Source organism: Heloderma suspectum, chromosome 1, assembly GCF_057233095.1.
Source record: "Heloderma suspectum isolate Gila_16-S chromosome 1, 16-S_ref, whole genome shotgun sequence".
Taxonomy (NCBI): Eukaryota; Metazoa; Chordata; class Lepidosauria; order Squamata; family Helodermatidae; genus Heloderma; species Heloderma suspectum.
The window spans coordinates 70,949,351-70,967,315 of record NC_139458.1 but is presented as its reverse complement, the minus strand read 5'-3'; the positions used below and the strand labels follow the sequence as shown (position 1 = coordinate 70,967,315).

At 43.9% G+C, this 17,965-nt stretch overlaps 1 protein-coding gene across 2 annotated transcripts in view; it reads right to left on the bottom strand.

Annotated features, from left to right (window-relative positions):
• The window catches only part of TYRO3 (TYRO3 protein tyrosine kinase), a 98,582-nt gene that overhangs the window by 20,197 nt on the left and 60,420 nt on the right, over positions 1–17,965 (bottom strand). For both annotated transcript variants that reach the window (XM_084827468.1, XM_084827459.1), the window contains exons 9-13: positions 15,665–15,809; positions 3,471–3,600; positions 2,464–2,561; positions 1,070–1,165; positions 11–91 (exon numbers count right to left, since the gene is read on the bottom strand). In XM_084827468.1, the coding sequence (XP_084683594.1) occupies positions 11–91; positions 1,070–1,165; positions 2,464–2,561; positions 3,471–3,600; positions 15,665–15,809 (550 nt within the window). The remainder of the gene's footprint in view (positions 1–10; positions 92–1,069; positions 1,166–2,463; positions 2,562–3,470; positions 3,601–15,664; positions 15,810–17,965) is intronic.

The following is a 17,965-nucleotide window of genomic DNA, read 5'->3' as shown; positions in this document are numbered from 1 at the left end:
TTTGTCTCACCTTTTAGCATTTTCACTGCAACCTTCTGGAGAGAGCCATCGGGCAGTTTCAGCTGACCCTCTCTTACAGACCCGAATTCCCCTAATAAATGGCAAAAGAAGACAACATGGTAACAGGTCAAGCATGATGCAAACAAGCTTGGATCCCAGGGACCATGAAGGGTGGAGCTGTCAGGAGAAGGCAAACATAGATGGAAGCTACTAAATAATGGTCTTGTCCAGTGAAAGGTTTTCTACTATAGAAAGATTTCCAAGGAGAAATATGGACAACATCACATTGGAACTGAGAATCTACAGAGAAAATCTTTTTTTTCAGGAAATACACAGGATCAGAAACTGGCAGGAACTTAAACCATAATGCACCCAAAGTTAAGCCAATGGGACATAAACATGCTTAATTTGATCACGTTGTACTTCTAGGTTTTTAGCGAATGATATACAGAATGGAGTTTGGATGGGCAGGGACATTAACAGGAATTTATGGCAGCTGTCTTCTTAATTCCTTTTTCCTCCTCCTAAAACCTCCCCCTAACTTCAGCCTCAGCTCCTCCTACTCTTCCTTCTCCCCTAATAGCATGTCACTCCTTGCTTACCTTCTATTCATTTTCTTCTTTCATATATTTTTCTCCATATCAACTTTCACCCTACTGAAATTCTGCCATTCTTCCTACCTTTTCCTTAGCTGAATCTCTCCCCTTCTTTGACTTGTAAAGTTCCTCACTCCCTCAGCAGTGCCCATGACAACCACAAGTATGCGTATTGGCACATTTGGTTCAGGGTACCTCAAGTTGTCAGCAACAGTTCTATACTGCTCTTATAAAAGCCCCCAAAGAGCTAATCAACATACAGAATGATAGTCAAGAGCCAGTTATACTCCAGCTTCTAGGATTCGTTCCAATAATGAAGTGATTGTTGTAGACTCACAGTCCAGTCCTATGCCATTACGCATGCCTAAGCTCTTTCAAATGAATGGGTTTAGGCACACTTAACTGCATAGAATTCATCTGTAAGCTTTAATCAGAGCAAATGCACTTTTGCTGAGGCCTTGGTTCACACTCACCCTTGCCTAGCATTCTTCCCAGAGTGAACTGCTGCTCCTGGATCAGGACATCCTTTAGTTTGGTCTTCAGTTCATCACTGATTCCTATGCTGTCCACTGTAGAAACAGGAAAGAGATAGAAAGGGGGATTTAACAAAGAATCTCAATAAACCCAGATAATAGAATCTCCAGAATAATATTATCTCATAGATAATAGAATCTCTAGAATCGCAGGCCTTTGAGCCTAGACACAACTAGTGACTATGACAGAGAGCATGAAACATGAACAGCTGACTCCCAAACATTGCTTCTCAGGAGTAATTTCAGTGGAAATTACTCCCTAGAAATTACTGCCCAAGAAATTCCCTTTTCCTCTCTTATGAAACATGAGAAGCCCAAAACTTTTCAAAACTTTTTTTTCCAGTGCTAAAGTTTCGGAGTTTAAGATGCTGCAAGATCTTTCTCTGAAACAATGAAAAGAGAGGAAATCATCATCATCATCATCAAGAACATTTATATACCACCTTATGTGCTAAAAAGCCGTAAGGTGGTATACAACAAATAAGAACAGTTGAAGCAATACAGATGAATCAGACTTGTACCACTTTCACAGATGGCCATTTGGAAATCAATCCACAGATGGTAAATCATGGCTGTCTGAATATCACAAAACCTAAAATAATTTACAGTAGCAGACTAGCTGGACTTTCATCTGAGACACAGCATAAAGGCTGATCATTGAGCAGTATCCAACTCAACACTAGCACTAACTCTAGTGCAAAGGCAACAGCATGGGCTGGTGCAATGGGTTTCCCCAAACAGGTATTTTGTCACACCAGCTAATCCCATTGGTGTTGGTGTCGACTTGGGTATTGCCCATTATTTTATTCATTTAAACTTCATTCATTCATTCATTCATTCAGAGCATTTTTACCCTACTCTTCAGCCGAAAAAGGCTCCCACAGTTGCTTACAAAGGTTAATATTAAGGTAATATATCACTTTTAAGTCAAGAAGTGATCTTTAGGAAGCCTCACCATAAATTTAATATTTGTAATTTGTGTTTAAAATATAAAAATAAAACCAGCGAATACACTTTAGAACACTGTGTCATCAGCAATAAAATTAATTAAAGATCTGTAGGAACAATTCTGGATTCTGACTATAGCATCTCAATGGAGTTCAAAGTTACAACTGAAGCATAAGTTCTGGACATGGCTTTTGTAAACATTTGTCCATAGTATTATTTCATTTTCTTTGTGTTTATATTAGAAATGTTAAGTGTTCAACACAAAGAATTAGAAAATGGTGGAGGGAGGAGCAGGGGCAAAGGGTGGTACTTTGAGCTGAGAGACTCGGAAACTCGCTTCATGAAAGGGATCTGTAAGTAAGGGTCATTTAGAACATTTTACCTACATGTTGCCTCAATAAGCTCTGGGACTTCTCTGTTGAAAGATCTCACTGCTCTGAAATGGACTACTGGATCCCCTCCCACCATGCTGTCAAAGGCGTGACTAGAAGGTTAAGAAAAAGAAGAAGCAAGAAATCTCATTAATGGAACATGCAAGAAGTGCTACCAAGGTACAGTACAGACAACTTACATGTATGTAATACAGACCGCAGCACAGAGCCTCCTTAAATTGGCAACGGTTTCCCCTTTGTGAGGCTGTGCAAAAGGCTTGATATCCCCAGGGCAGGCCCTTCCTTTCTCATATTTCCCAAAGGCCTCAGAAGTGAAGAGGGGTACAGTTACAGTGCCCCACCCCAGCAAGGGACACTGGGGTTGCGCAAGTGCCCATATTGCTGCTTTTCCTTGGCCATGCCTCCGAAACAGCTCCCCCTCCCCCGGTTCTTCCTTCTCCTCCTGTCTCTAATGGAAAGCTGTTGTGTTCTGGGGAGATTTTAGCCACTGCTACGTGCTGCTAACTGCAGTGCCGCTTCTTCCACTGCTCAGTCTCCCTGTTCCACAAGCCACCTGCCTCGAGCTCAATCGCTTTGGGATTATCAGAGGATTCATTCAATAGTGGATCGCTACATAATTATTGGCAAGCCTGGCTAATATCCTGTTGTGCCTGTGCGCTCACAGGACCTGCCACTTGCACAATGAGGCTTTTGAGCTTCTAAAAATAACGAAAAACGAAGGGAAATGGGAGAGGGGGGAATGGGGAGGTCAGCTGAGCTTGCAGAAGGAAGCTCTGCTGACCTACCCCGATCCAGAAATGAGCATTTCGGCTCATTTGTGGGGTTGTTTTTAAAAGCACAAAAGTCCTTTTGCATAAGTGGTGGGTTCCATGAGTGCAACAAAACCCAGGGAGGTGGAGCAGACCCATTGGGTACTACCCCCGTCATACAATGAGGTTGTATTAATGCACCCATAGAAGAGATCCAGAGATGATGACGACAAACAACAACAAGGCTTTTACCCAAAACGAGTTTCTTTTCTTCTTTTCCGTAGGAGGATTAGTGCCAAGGCAACTGCTGTGACCAGTGCAGTAAGAATTCCTAACACCACAGGAACCCAGGATGTTCCATAGCGGGGCTGCCTCTGTTCCCCTGCGTAGAAGAGAAAACCTCCGTGAAAAAGCACGAGATTATGTTCAGCAAAATGCACTCAGAATAATAACTTAAAATAGGCATTTTCCACCATGAAAGGGCTCCTGCATGTGGAGGAAACCCACAAATAACTCCAAAAAGATGTAGCGGCAACACAGCCTAACTTGTCGTGATGAGGCATCCCAGCATCTGAGTGTCAGCCACCAACTACCTCCAAAACATTGCCTAATACCAATTCTGGGAATTGGTGGGGAATGTTTTCTGAAGAGAGGAAGCCCATCATTCAAAGCCTGATCAGGAATAGGATGCTGAGTTGATCCTATCCTTGTGCTACACCAACTGGGTGGATAAGGGTGCTACGAAATATGGTACAAGCATAGTAGATTTTCATTAGTACAGCACAGGGGTGGGCAGACTTCAGATCTGATGGATCTGCTTCCGTTTTACTAGAACCTAAAGACCAGCAACCAGAGCCAGATGCAAAATAGTGGTCAGGGTGGGATTCTGTAAACATATAATTGTGGTTGTATTGTTATATTGTGGTTTTAATGTTCTATATATTTTAAATTGTTTTATTGTGTGCCGTTTGGTTTTAATTTTTGTGAACCGCCCAGAGAGCTTCGGCTATTGGGCGGTATAGAAAATGAATGAATGAATGAAATTAAGGACCAGGGTGCCTTTAAGCCAGACTTCCCCAACCTGGTGCCCTCCAGATATACTGGACTTCAACTCCCATAATTCCCAGCCAGCATGGCTGTTGCTGGCTTGGAATTATGGAAGTTGCACTCCAACACATCCGGAGGGCACCAGATTGGGGAAAGCTGCTCTAAGCACATGCTCAGCCCAAGGTTTGTTTTCAGACCCAAAACTCAGCTCACAGTCATTTCAAACTCAAAGATTCACACCTGGTTTCCCCCTAAGCATTCTTCATTAGAACAGACTAAGCCTTTTATTTGTTGATGATATTAAACCACTGGGAGTCAGAATTTCTTGCCAGTCTGTTGCAAATCACCCCCGAGATCTACCAGTAGATCCTGTTTTACCTTCTGTCCATTAGGAAGCTACACCAGCATTACACAGTGCAACATTGGTGGTGTAGTGCCAGCATAAGGGGTAAAAACAAGTGGATTTGGTGTGGTTGGGGAGGAACAGAGCTTAGTTGGAATCCTATATTCATGGAGGGCGAAATCCTATGGGGATAGTCAGCCGCCTCCGAACTTGGAGGTGACCGACTATCCAATGCAGGGTGGGCAGGGCACAGAGGGGATCTTCTCTGTGCTCTGGCTGCCCTGCATTTACGGCTAGATGACCAATTTCGGCTGTCTAGCCAGGGCAGCTCAAAGCAGGAGGGTGGGGGGAGAATGGACAGCGCATAAGAGGTGTCATACCGGAACTTCCGCCGTCCCCTCCCCTCCCTGCCCCCAGAACGCCCCCTTTTCTCCCACTCCACATTGCTCTTCTGAGTGCTGAGCCGGGGATGAACTGCGCCGCCTATGAGGAGGCAGGGAGGCGGTTTCTTGGGAACCAACCTCGGAGCCCTAGCTCCAAGGCCACCGTCTAGTGGCCATAGGATTGCACCCTTAGAGATTAGTCTTTCCCCCAATAACAGCATAATGTTATGTTGGCAAAAGAGGTGGAGAGAGTTAACCTGCTTTCACTGGAATCAATGAAGAGCCCAAGTCTAGTAAACCCCAGCCCATCAGTATATGGCCAACCCAGTAGCCAATCATGACAAACCACCAGGGGTACATAAGCTCCAGAAGGGCATGCAGCTCATATACTAGGACACACAGCATGGAGCTACATCACTCTGTCCCCATGTCCAGACTGGCAGGAGCACAAAAAGAGGAACTTTAATGGTGGGGCACCTTGCACAAACAACTAAGAGAACATTGAAGTAGGAAAGGCATATTGCTAAAATTTATCTTCACAGACCCCCTCACATACCCTGTCTCAGGATTCCAGATACAAACACACAACAAGAACTCCCACTATTACAACAAGGGGTGCAAGGACAAGGCACCCTACAGTGATAAAGTTGGATGGGGGAGCTCATATCCCACAGTATGATTCCTGCACCTCCTCCATCCTCTTTCCCCTAGGCACCCCAGTAAAGAAGGTAGGTGGGCAGAGCAGTCAAACACCTGTAGTCGACAGATACACACAATATGGGGAACTGTGTACTGGCTGTACAACCCTTTCTCCTTCAACAAATTGGAGAAGACATAGGGGTAAGTATGCAGTATAACAAGTCAAGCTGTGAAGGAGCATGACATGGGGGTGGCAGGGGGGTGAGTAGAGTCGGGGATGCTCTGACTTGGATTCTTGCATTGAGCAGGGGGTTGAACTCGATGGTCTTATAGGCCCCTTCCAACCCTACTATTCTATGATTCTATGAACCAGGCACTGACAATCAATTCAATGAACATGGAAGAGGTGTGGCGGAAAGGGATGAAGGGGGTTGGGCAAAATGAAAGTTACTCTTGGCTGTGAATGAAGCAGACAGAGAGCTGAACAAGGCCATCAGTCTTTACCTCACTCATTTTGATTGGCTCTATCACTGCACTGCCTCAGGTATACACGACTTTTCTCAGCCCTTTTTATTTTTTTCTGTTTCCACCCCTTGAAGTGCCTATAGCTACATTTACATGAACATTTTTTAAATCTTTACCATGTTCTGTGAAAACTGCTCTCAAATAATTGCTACTGAACCTGTGGTCAATCCCAGCAAGAAACTGCACCGCCTTTAGAAATGCTCTTTAGCAATCCCTGCTGAAAACAACAAGGAACTCTGTAGCAAAAACCATCTGTGTATAGTTTGCTTAGGGCATAGCCAATAGCCTATTAAAATGTGCTTGTGTCAGCGTATTGGTTAATTGCAATACCGGAGGGAAACATTTAGAGGACTTCCTCACTCATCTGCATGTATGGAATGCCATCTGCTTGTGGCACGCAGTCCATAGTATTATATGGATATTTTGGAGTGCTATAATATTACCAGATCTTACTCATTTTTTCCATTCTCTTACTCTAAGACTGTGCAAAATAACTTAACCTCAGAGGACTCCTGAACCTCTTCATAGAGCAAGAAACAAAATTAGATCATGAAGCCCAAATCTTTTTGTCAACATAGAAGCATCCCAATTTAGGCAAAAGACTATAAAAATCCTAGACATGTGGGATATGGGGAAAACTGAGCAATTTTTGTTCATAGTCAATCCATGTTGCTTGCTAACATGCAGCCAATTATCTTGGACAAATCGTCCATGTAGCCTTCTCTGATGCATTAATTCATGTCACCATCCCCCCTCAGATGTCTGTACCCCTAATTGTATTCCGCTTCACACTCCCACAGCCATTTCCATGAGATATTTGTATTCACATTTATATTTTGTACATCTACATGTTGATACCATAATGGCCCACATTATGCGTGTACAAATTATAATAATTTTGTGTGCTTTGAATTAACATATCCAGCATTTTCCAGTGACTGAGAGACCAGCTATGTTTCCAGGTAAGGCATTTTAGCAGTCTTTATGCAGCATTCTCACACGATTTGTTGCGATCAGTTTTATTCCTGTAAATTCGTCAGACACTTATGATATTTGATCTTGTGCCCTTTAAGCTCCTGCAACTCCCACCCAAACTCACTCTTGAAAACTGGAACCAAGTGGCACACTACTGGTCCATGGACACCCCCCTTTTTTCAAACCTTGCAGGACAAGCTGCAATCAATCACATACATTTAAGTCTCTGAAAAAAACAAGCAATTGAGCAACTGCCCACACTCAGGGCATTTCTGCATGAGGCTTTTATCCCGCACCTTTACCGAGACTTCTGTTTCTGGATTTTTTGTGGGATTAAGATCAGTTCCTTTGTGCATGCTTTTTTCCAGGTTTTTTTTTTCTCTTCCTTTCTATATGTTTCATTATACAACCACTAGATGGTGCTGTAGCATAGCAGAATTGTGCAAATTCACAAGAGTCTCATTCCGCTATTTCTAAATAAGGCCAGACTTTCCTCATTACGAAAAAAAAAAACCCCACGACAATGGTTGCAAAGCCTGGGAGAGACCTTGGAGGATGACAACATTGTGTAAAGGACCTGTAATCTACCATGAGTGAGCAATCACGAGAGCACAATAAAAGCCTTGTGTAGAAAGGGCCTCATGTACACACACACACATACACACACACAATGCAAAATCAATTTGCTGTTGATCACGTGTGCTTAATCACAGAAAGGGTTTATTTTTTAAAAAGTTAGTGTGAAAGTACTCCATGCCATCAGGTCTATCTTCCAAATAAAAAATTTTTGTTCCCCACATTATATGCTACTTTAAACCCCAAACTTCAAGTTGTGTGTTGTTGGGTGTGTTTTTTAAAGGCTTGAATTAGAGACAAAAGGTTTTAATACCACTTGTGCACCGGAGAGCCGGAGTAGATGCTACCTCTGCCATTCTCCCTGCCACCAGCCTTTGGACATTTTTCTCATGTGGACTGGGGTCATTGCATTGTGCGTAGAGGGCCGTGTCAAGAAAGGGGTCAAGTGGGATGGCTGCCCCAGGTACTAAATTCTGGGGGTGCCACAAGATCCCCTGAAGGTGGGAGTTGCATCAATGAAGTGGTTGTGGTAGTGGCGCTCCAGCTGCTCCTCGTCCTCCTCCTAGCTTATGCCAGGAGAGCCACATCTGCACACCCCTCCATTACTGGGAGGGCCACATGCCCCACCCTTCCAGCTCTCGGAATGGCAGGCTGATGCTTACCTCTGAGGGGTTTTCAGAACAAGGCTCTGGCTTGCCTGGAGAGCCACACTGGCTGCTCCCCTGTTGCAGCAAATGCTGCAGCAGAACAGCACTCAGCATAGAGGGCGAGGCAGGCGGTGGCACCGTATTGCCGGGGAGAGTAAAGAGGAAGAGGAGGAGAAGGGGAAAGCTGGAGAACAGGAGGGCGGTAGTGGCGGCTGCATGGGTGGGGGGAGAGAAGAGAGGCTTGCAGTGTGTCCACCAGGGCACCGAAACACCACCTTGCCTAGGGCACCAAAACGCCTGGAGACGAGCCTGTGAGAGTATCCACAACTCCACTCCATATTCTTGGTGGCTGCTGGGAGGGCATGGAGACTTCCTACTTGATATCTCTGTGGCAAATGTAACATATGCTCTGGTCCTTGGGTTCCTGTGGAAATCACAACACGCTCCTTCAACTGGGAGAGGACATAAGCAACCCACTTGAGTGGGTGGGTGAGCAAAGGAGCACTTCCAACACCCTGGGCCACTGCTATTCAGAAAGAAGCCCTTCTGATGGGTTAAGGCACCACTGACATGAAGCCAGTGCAGCGTGGTGGTTGGTGTTGGACTGGGACTTGGGAGATCCGGGTTCTAGTCCCCACTTGCCCATGAAGCTCATTGGGTGACTTTGGGCCAGCCCCTGGCTCTCAGCCTAGCCTACCTCACTGGGTTGTTGTGAGGATAAAATGGAGAGGAGGAGGATCATGTAAACCTCTTTGGGTTCTTTGCAGGGGCAAAGACAGGATGTAAATGTAAAAATAAATAAATTAAAATAAAATAAATGTTAGTGCAGTAGCAGCGATAGCAACAATAAGAACATTCTGGATCCTTGCAGAAAGGGCCAGGCATTCTTGCATTCTTCTTGCAGGCTAAGGGTGCTTCAAATAAGACTGCAAGAGATTCCCTCGAATAACATCATTAAAAGTTTTTATAACCTCCCCCACCCATACACTGGGAGACACAAGCAAGCTGTCCCAGATATTTCACACGCAGAGGGAACACAGAAAATGCCTATTAAGTAGCAGCTAGTTATTTCTGGAAAGTAAGCAATTTTTATTTTCCACCAGGCCCAGGCCTAGAACAAAGTTTCATTATCTTTACAGATCTATAGTTCTGTTCAGTCAGCACTTCCACAAAGAAGTTTTTTTTCAAGGGTTTATAGGCGCAACTACGTACCATGTTAGGTGTGGCTGCTGTTTGGACTCAACAAGCCTTGGGCAGAGAGAAAGCGTGAGCAAGCACGCATGCGTGTTTTCTAAGAGCAATTGTTTCAACAAGGGGAAGTTATTTGCTACTAGTATTTCTTGACAGATTGTATAGATCACATTAGCTCTATTCAGGCATTCAAGGACTAGGTAGAATAAACGCGTGAGGAGGGGGAGTGCGCTAGCCCGGCCTTCTCCACACACATTTGCATCGCTCTCTACCTGTGGAAGGCATGTTGGAACAGCGATGGCAGGAGATCACACTAAAAAAAAGTGCACTCCCCCTCCTGGGTGAACTTGTTAGAGTTTTACGCATGTATTATTTATTTATTTATTATTAACTTTATTTGCTAAAAAGCCATCAAGGCAGTGTACACCCATTTAAAACAACAATACCCTAACAATAAAACAACATGAGCTTTAAAACATTAAAACAGCTACGTAATTTAAAAGGCTTAATTAAACCCATTAATTTTAATCTTTAAATTAGATTTAGAAGAGTTGTAACAATATAATAGCAGGGGACACCCAGGGTGCCCGGCCAATTAATAGCCCTGGGTGCAAGCAGAGGTCACTAGGGGGGAAACGTTGCCTAGCAGCCAGATGGAGTAGAAGCAGTTTGCTTCTTGGCCAGGGCTTCTTGTATGTAACGTTTCAGTTCTATTCTGTATTTTGTGTGCCTTCCCTAACCAAGTACAGTTTGCTTTGTGCAGCCTTCACCTTGTGGACTCAGTGATGCACTCACGTTAACACTCCACATGATTTTGAATGCTGATTTCCCAGCGTTCTAAACCACGCAGAGAGCTTCCACAGATATAGGCGTCTCTCTTCTTCAGAAACTCACCCTCCATGGGTAGAGAGCAATGGAAATTATGATGGGGGTAGAGGCTAGCATGCTTCCACCTCATGCTTTTTTTCTACCCAGTTCCCAAACGCCTGAATAGAACTACTGCCATTCAAGGTTGAGTCAATTCAAACACAGTAGTAATTAGTCTTCGAGAAGCTTCAGCCATAATCCAGTACAAACCAAGGCATGCTTAAGTCCACTGAAGTAATTGAGTTCAAATGCTTCTAACATTACATTAAATTGTGCTCTTCACCTACAATATCTCATTCGTATTTTGAGATAAATCACATTTTCTATCATATGGACAATTTGTATTTGTATTTACTTTTCTGCTATGACAAAGGCCATGACTAACTAAGGAAGAAATAGTTGATTTTAAGACCAAAATTATTGTACTCCTCAAGGGCTCTGCGTTACTTCATGTAAGTTCCCACCCTGAGGTAATCCTCAAGGCCTATGTGTTACTTCAATCTTACTGTTCCGTTTAAACTTCCATCCAATGTATACAAAAGCCTGAAAGGGAACAGCAATTTTTTCAAGGAAAACAGCACAGTCAACAGAACCTTGGAAAAGGCTGTACACTGTGGTATAAGATTTCTCATGCCTACAATGCCCTTTGCTCCCTGGGGAATGCGCCACTGATGCATGGCACATGGACAAGTAGGGTATCGGCAAGAACCATGCACAAGAGCTACAGGACTTGCAGATTTGGGGTGCCTGAATGAGTGCATGCAGCACCTGGATCAAAACAAAAGCCTCTGGCCTGCTTCACACGGTACAGAATTCCTACACATAAGGTACTTCTGTATAGGAACTTACATAAGTGTACATAACATACAGACTTTATCGCTCATAGCCCAAGGACCACCACAATCTATAAATAAAGCACAACATCCAGGCCAGTGCATACAGGCATTCACATCAAACTCAGCTGACTGGAAGAACATGTGACAATTCTAAGAGCAGGATTTAAAATACACACACACACGCATATTAACACATCCCTGGAAGCTGTTACTGGCTGTGACTGTCCGTTATGTGTCTACTTCATGTACATTCAACAAAAAAATCAACATGAAGGATCATTACATGCTGCACTCTACATTAATTCTTAATTTATGACTATCCTATATACCATTTTTCTCACTGCATGTCCATGCAACCAAATGCAGCTTCCCAGCAGCAAAAGAAGTGCAATTGGGATTGTCAGGTTATAATCTACAGATGAATTTCACCTTGACACTTGCACAGAAGTGCTTTCTGCATAGCATGATGATGGAGGCAAGGATTTCTGCATGAAAGTATCTAAATGACAGTGAATGTAGTGAAACTAGTGCTCTTGCAATTAAGACACTGCCTATCTCTACTGCAAGAGTGGGGAACCTCAGACATGGGAGCCAAATCTGGCCCTCCGAGCTTCCCTGGATGGCCTGCCGCCTTCCCCTGGCCCCCCTCGCTTTCCCCCAACCGCTGATTGTTGGGTGGTTTCCTGGCTTTTGTGTCCCCCTTCCCCATTCTAAAAGGTTGAAACACCCCTCCTAAGGCTTAGTTACTGGCAGTAAGAGCTTGAAGCCAGTGGTCTCCAAAGTGGGGTGCGCATACCCCAGGGGGTGCACAAGACGATCCCTTGGGGTGCACGAGCTGCCTGATAATTGAGCAGCCTCCTGTGTGCAATCATTGTTTACAATGATGGCAGCAGCAAAGGCAGCAGGATGGAACAGGAGCCGAGAGGGAAGCTCCATGGCATCTCTCTCTCGGCTCCAGTCCTATCCTGCCTCTGCCGCAGCTACCGAGAGCAACTGCGCCACTCTCTGCCAGGCACAACAGAGGAGGGCGCAGTTGCTTGCTCGGCCGTGCCGCAGGAGCAGCTGCCATTCTGCCAAAGGAGAGCAAATTTGTTCCAAATTTGCTGACCTTTTCTGTGATGACAAGTGGCTGTCAGTAGTATGCTGTTGTTGTTGTTCAGTCGTTAAGTCATGTCCGACTCCTCATGACCCCATGGACCATAGCACGCCAGGCCTTCCTGTCCTCTGCTTTCTCCCGGAGTGTGCTCAAGTTCATCAGTAGTATGCTACCTAGCAGATATTTTTGAAAAATAAACACACTTAATCTGTCCCTTCAAGGTAACGGTGACGTTTTAATGATGAGTGAGAATGTAACTGCTTTTCCAAAGAAACTCGTGCTATGGAGAGAGCATTTTGAAAATGGATGTTTGGAAATGTTTCCATCGGTATGTGATTTTGCTGCCGAAAATGATGTGTGTCATCTATAAAAACTCTCATATCTGCACACTTAAAAAACTTCGAAACAGAATTTTCTAACCTGTTTAAAAACCTCCCAAATGAAGAGTTTCAGTGGGTTTTGAACCCATTTGTTAGAAATATAAAAATGCAACACCTTCCAAGTAGTTTGCAATAAGAGGTGATTGACATCAAAGAAGATGAAGGTTTATTAGCTGAATTTCAACAAAAACCTTTGCATAATTGGTGGAAGGGACTGAAAAATGAGTATCATGATTTAATAAGCACAGCCAAGGATGCACTTCTTCCATATGGATTTACGTAGCTTTGTGAGGTGTCTTTTTCAGCTATGGCAGCCATTAAAACCAAGTATCAAAATAAACTAAACTTAGAACCAGACCTTTGAATTGCTATATCACAAAGTATTAAACCAAGATTTTCAAAAATAATGAAGAATCTTCAATCACATTACTTTCCCTAAAAAATATTAACAATAATATATTTTTAGTGAGAGCAAAAAGGGGTTTTATACCGTTAATAAATGAAATACATTTATTAATACATTTTAAAAATATTGTTTATTTTTTATCTCATGCTTTTTTAATTTCTATTTTTGTGTATGTTTTATAATGTATATAATACATACATAATATATTAGTACAGTAGTACATGTATATGACGCTAAAGCCTTTGATTGTGTGGATCACAACAAACTGTGGCAAATTCTTAAAGTGATGGGAGTACCAGACCACCTTACCTGTCTCCTGAGAAACCTGTACGAGGGTCAAGAAGCAACAGTAACAACCAGACATGGAACAACCGATTGGTTCAAAATTGGGAAAGGAGTACGACAAGGCTGCATATTGTCACCCTGCTTATTTAACTTATAGGCAGAGTACATCATGAGAAATGCCGGGTTGGATGAATCAGAGGTCGGAATTAAGATTGCCGGGAGAATTATCAACAACCTCCGATATGCAGACGATACCACCCTAATGGCAGAAAGCGAAGAGGATCTCAAGAGCCTCTTGTTGAGGATGAAAGAGGAGAGTGCAAAAGCTGGTTTGAAACTCAACATTAAAAAAACTAAGATCATGTCATCTGGCCCTATCACTTCCTGGCATATAGAAGGGGAAGAAATGGAAGCAGTGACAGATTTTACTTTCTTGGGCTCCAAGATCACCGCAGACGGTGACTGTAGCCATTAAATTAAAAGACGCTTGCTCCTTGGGAGGAAAGCTATGGCCAACCTAGACAGCGTAGTAAGAAGCAGAGACATCACCTTGCCGACAAAGGTCCGTCTAATCAAAGCTATGGTTTTCCCAGTAGTAATGTATGGCTGTGAGAGCTGGACTATAAGGAAGGCTGAGCGCCGAAGAATTGATGCTTTCGAACTGTGGTGCTGGAGAAGACTCTTACGAGTCCCCTGGACTGCAAGGAGGTCAAATCAGTCCATCCTAAAGGAAATCAACCCGGAGTGCTCATTAGAAGGACAGATACTGAAGCTGAAGCTCCAATATTTTGGCCACCTAATGCGAAGAGAAAACTCCCTGGAAAAGACCCTGATGCTGGGAAAGACTGAAGGCAAAAGGAGAAGGGGACGGCAGAGGATGAGATGGCTAGATAGCATCACGGATGCAATGAATATGAACTTGAGCATGCTCCGGGAGAGAGCGCAGGACAGGAAGGCCTGGCGTGCTATGGTCCATGGGGTCACGAAGAGTCGGACACGACTGAACGACTGAACAACAACAACAACATGTATATGATTTATAAATAAATAAATATACATATATTGGGGGTGCGTGCTCAAAAATTTTTTACTGACAGGGGTGCGCGATCAAGAAAGTTTGGAGACTGCTGGTTTAAGCAACAATGTGCTGGTATTATTGATCCCACCCTTTTTGCCCTCTACTGGACTGCAGTCCCCCAGAACTTCTCCGAAATGGAATTTGGCCCTTGGGCTGAAAGAGGTTACCAACCAGAGCTGTACTGTGAGCAACTCATGACTTAGGAGACCCTTATAAGCAGGTCTGTATGAAGTGTTCATTAAAATGTTTGCAATTCCATAAAAAGGTAAATTCTGCAGGCAGAAACGTCAGTGTGTTCTGGACGTGCCTAAACATTGTTCTAAAGACATAGATAATTTACATGATTCTGGCTGGCAGCAGATTTTGCCTCGCTGCATTGAGCAGTTTTGAGGGGGTTTGTGTGTATGTGCTGGTGAGTCATTTGGAGAAAACATGGGCATGGTGGAAACACCAAGGGAAATAAGTGAGAAGGAAATGGAAAACTGCAACTGCATTTGCTCCCATTTGGGGCAGGGGCTGTTCTCCCTGCAGCCTTTGCTTATTTACTCTGTTCAGCAAGCTTCCCCAACCTGGTGCCCTCCAGATGTGCTGGACTACAACTCCCAGCATGCCCCAGCCAGGATCAACACTGTACACTGTTAAGATTCTACAGCTCTCAAGACGATTCTTCATGCAATCTCTGAAAAATATCCCATATCTGCAAACTGTTATTTCCCAGTCTGTAAACTCTTCTCAGATGCATGAAACATATATTTTAGGGTTCTAATTCCAGGCTAACATGCTGCATATCATGCCCACAGATTTTAAAAAATCACAGCAGCACCAAACAATGGCTAAGGGACCTCTTTATTGTATTTCTCTTCCCCTTCCCAGGATCAATTCACAGCAGCGTCCCTTGCAAAAAAAAAGAAAAGAAAAGAAAAGTTGTCATAGTTGCAGCTGAGGGTTTTTTGTTTTTGCTTCTGCTAGACTGGTTGATGTTGTTTGGCTTTAGTCTCCTTCAGTGAAAACACACAACACACACAGCTGTGGGGAGTGCAAAGAGCATGGCCAGAAAGATACAATGGTACCAGAAGCTCTCACTGTTCCTCATCTCATGCACAGTACTAACAACAGACCATTTTCTGCAAACAAAAACACAGTTAAAGAAGGTTCCTGCATATGACACTCACCTATTAAATCTTGTGCTGTAACCAGTAAGGGCTCACTCCAAGGTCCACAGCCAGCTGCGTTGAGGATACACACCCTGATTATAAGGTCTTTTAAGGGATTCCACATAGTAAGGTTGGCACTTGCCTCCTGCACTACCATCTCCCCCTGAAATCAGAAAACTATCAATGGTAATCAGCATTCAAATGACACTTCTTTGCTGTATCTATGGATCAAAGGGATTTTCCTCCAAGCTAGACTGTCTAATGCAGCATGGAACCCTTCAGATATGTTGGACCATACTCCCATCATTCCCAGCCATCATGGCCACTGGTCATGTTGGCCCAGGATGATGGGAGTTGTAGTTCAACACATCTACAGGGCACCAGGTTGGGGAACACCTAGTATTTGTTTTTTGCCTTTTCCTGCAGCCTGTGGCTTGGCTGGCTGGCTTGAGTCATATGAAACTACTTGTGCTTCAGGCTTCTTCTGCACTGCGCCTGCTCTCCTGCATGTGGCATACTGTGGGCTGGAATGCAAAGGCTGATCTAGGGCAACCTGGTGGGTGGATTGTTCTGTCCACCACAGCTGGCCTTCTGATCCTGTCCAATTTCACGAATCTCCAGTTTCATGGAAACAACTGTTTGGCTTTCATTAAAGGGAAGTCTTTTGCTCGAGGGCTGGAAACCAAGACTGGGACATGGCCACTTTTGTTCAGCCACTTAGTATGTTACTTTAGGACTCATTTTTATACTTGGTGCCAAAGGGAGGCATTATTTATTGTGCATCTGAGTTGGGCTCTCTGATCTGATACCTATGTAGACATGGAATTATTGCACTGAAAATTATACAATCTTTAGAAAACGAAATTGTCCCCTTGAAATACAGCACAACAAAAATGCCTATGGAAAAAAATCTCATTCTGTCACATCAGGGAAGATCCTGCTTCCCAAATGCCTCTTTGGCCCCCTCCCCCTGATTCTTGTGCTCCTTACCCCAATGCACATACAATAAGGGTACATTTGGCTGGGGCTCTTTTGTACCCGGATATTTATTTCTTTATTTTATTTAGGGCACAAACCTATGCATGTTTAGAGAGAAAAAAACTCCTACAACTCCCAGCATTCCCCAGCCATCTGTGGTGGCTGGGGAATGCTGGGAGTTGTAGGACTTTTGTTCTGTCTAAACATGTATAGGAGTGCGCCCTTAACGTATCTGTACCAGGGGTGGGCAAGATGCAACCCACAGCCTGCATGCGGCCCTCTCCGCCCCCGGTATCGCCAATCACCAGTTCGCCACCAATTTCGAAAACAAGCAAGATTTGGCCAGTTTAGTGTGCCACCTAGTGCCCTGGTGCCACCAGTTTTCGGGGGGAAAAAAGTGTGTTTTTTCCATGGAGTGAAGCCCATGGGGCAGATTGGGGGCGGGGGAAATGGCCCCCAGACCCATTGAAGTTGCCCAGCCCTGATTTATACCCTGCCTTATCAAACAGAGTTTCAGGGTGGCTAACAATATATCAGAGAACATTTACAATAAGGGAAAACAAAGGAATGGCAGCAGTTAAAACAGCAATAAGATCTCCTAAAAATAAATATCATGCGCATGCACTGCTATAAACAGTAGGCAGATAAAACCACAGTCTTCCTGAATTAAAAGGCTTGAACATATACAATCATTTCCACCACGCACTACACATTGATAAGTGTTATTAGCTCTAGGCAAACAGCTCTCCAGAGGGCATTCTAGAGTTAGGGCATTGCAATAGAGAAAGCGTGATCCTCAGTCAGCACCTGCCTCACCTTGACAGGAAGGGTACCTGAAGAAGGGCCTCTCTAGGTAGCCTTAAAGAATGGGCAGGTTTATATGAGAGCAGGCACCCCTTTTTGTCTTTCTTGCCTACAAAGTACACAACATTTGCAACTCAATGAGCAAACACAATCTGCACTTTTGATATTACAAAGGTGTTGCATGCAGCATGAACTGGTCCCATGAGAAGGTAACAGCAAGGCTCCCTGAATGCAGGGATACTCTGAGTCAACTCATTTCACTTCTGCAGACCCTGAGATGTCTTGGAATTGATCATACTAATAAACTGTACCTGTCAGATTTGCTATTTTACTTTAATTTATATTCCTAATAGTTAACCCAGTATTATATGTGGTGGTGCAAGATAAACTTGGAGAGAAGAGGGACTATCATTATGGTGTTTTTTGTGTGTGTCACATCTCTAGTGCCTCCAAACTCTGTGCCATCTGCATTTCTCCAGTCCTTAGTTAACATGTTGAACAGAATCAGAACAGACTGTGGTAGGATAACATATGTTA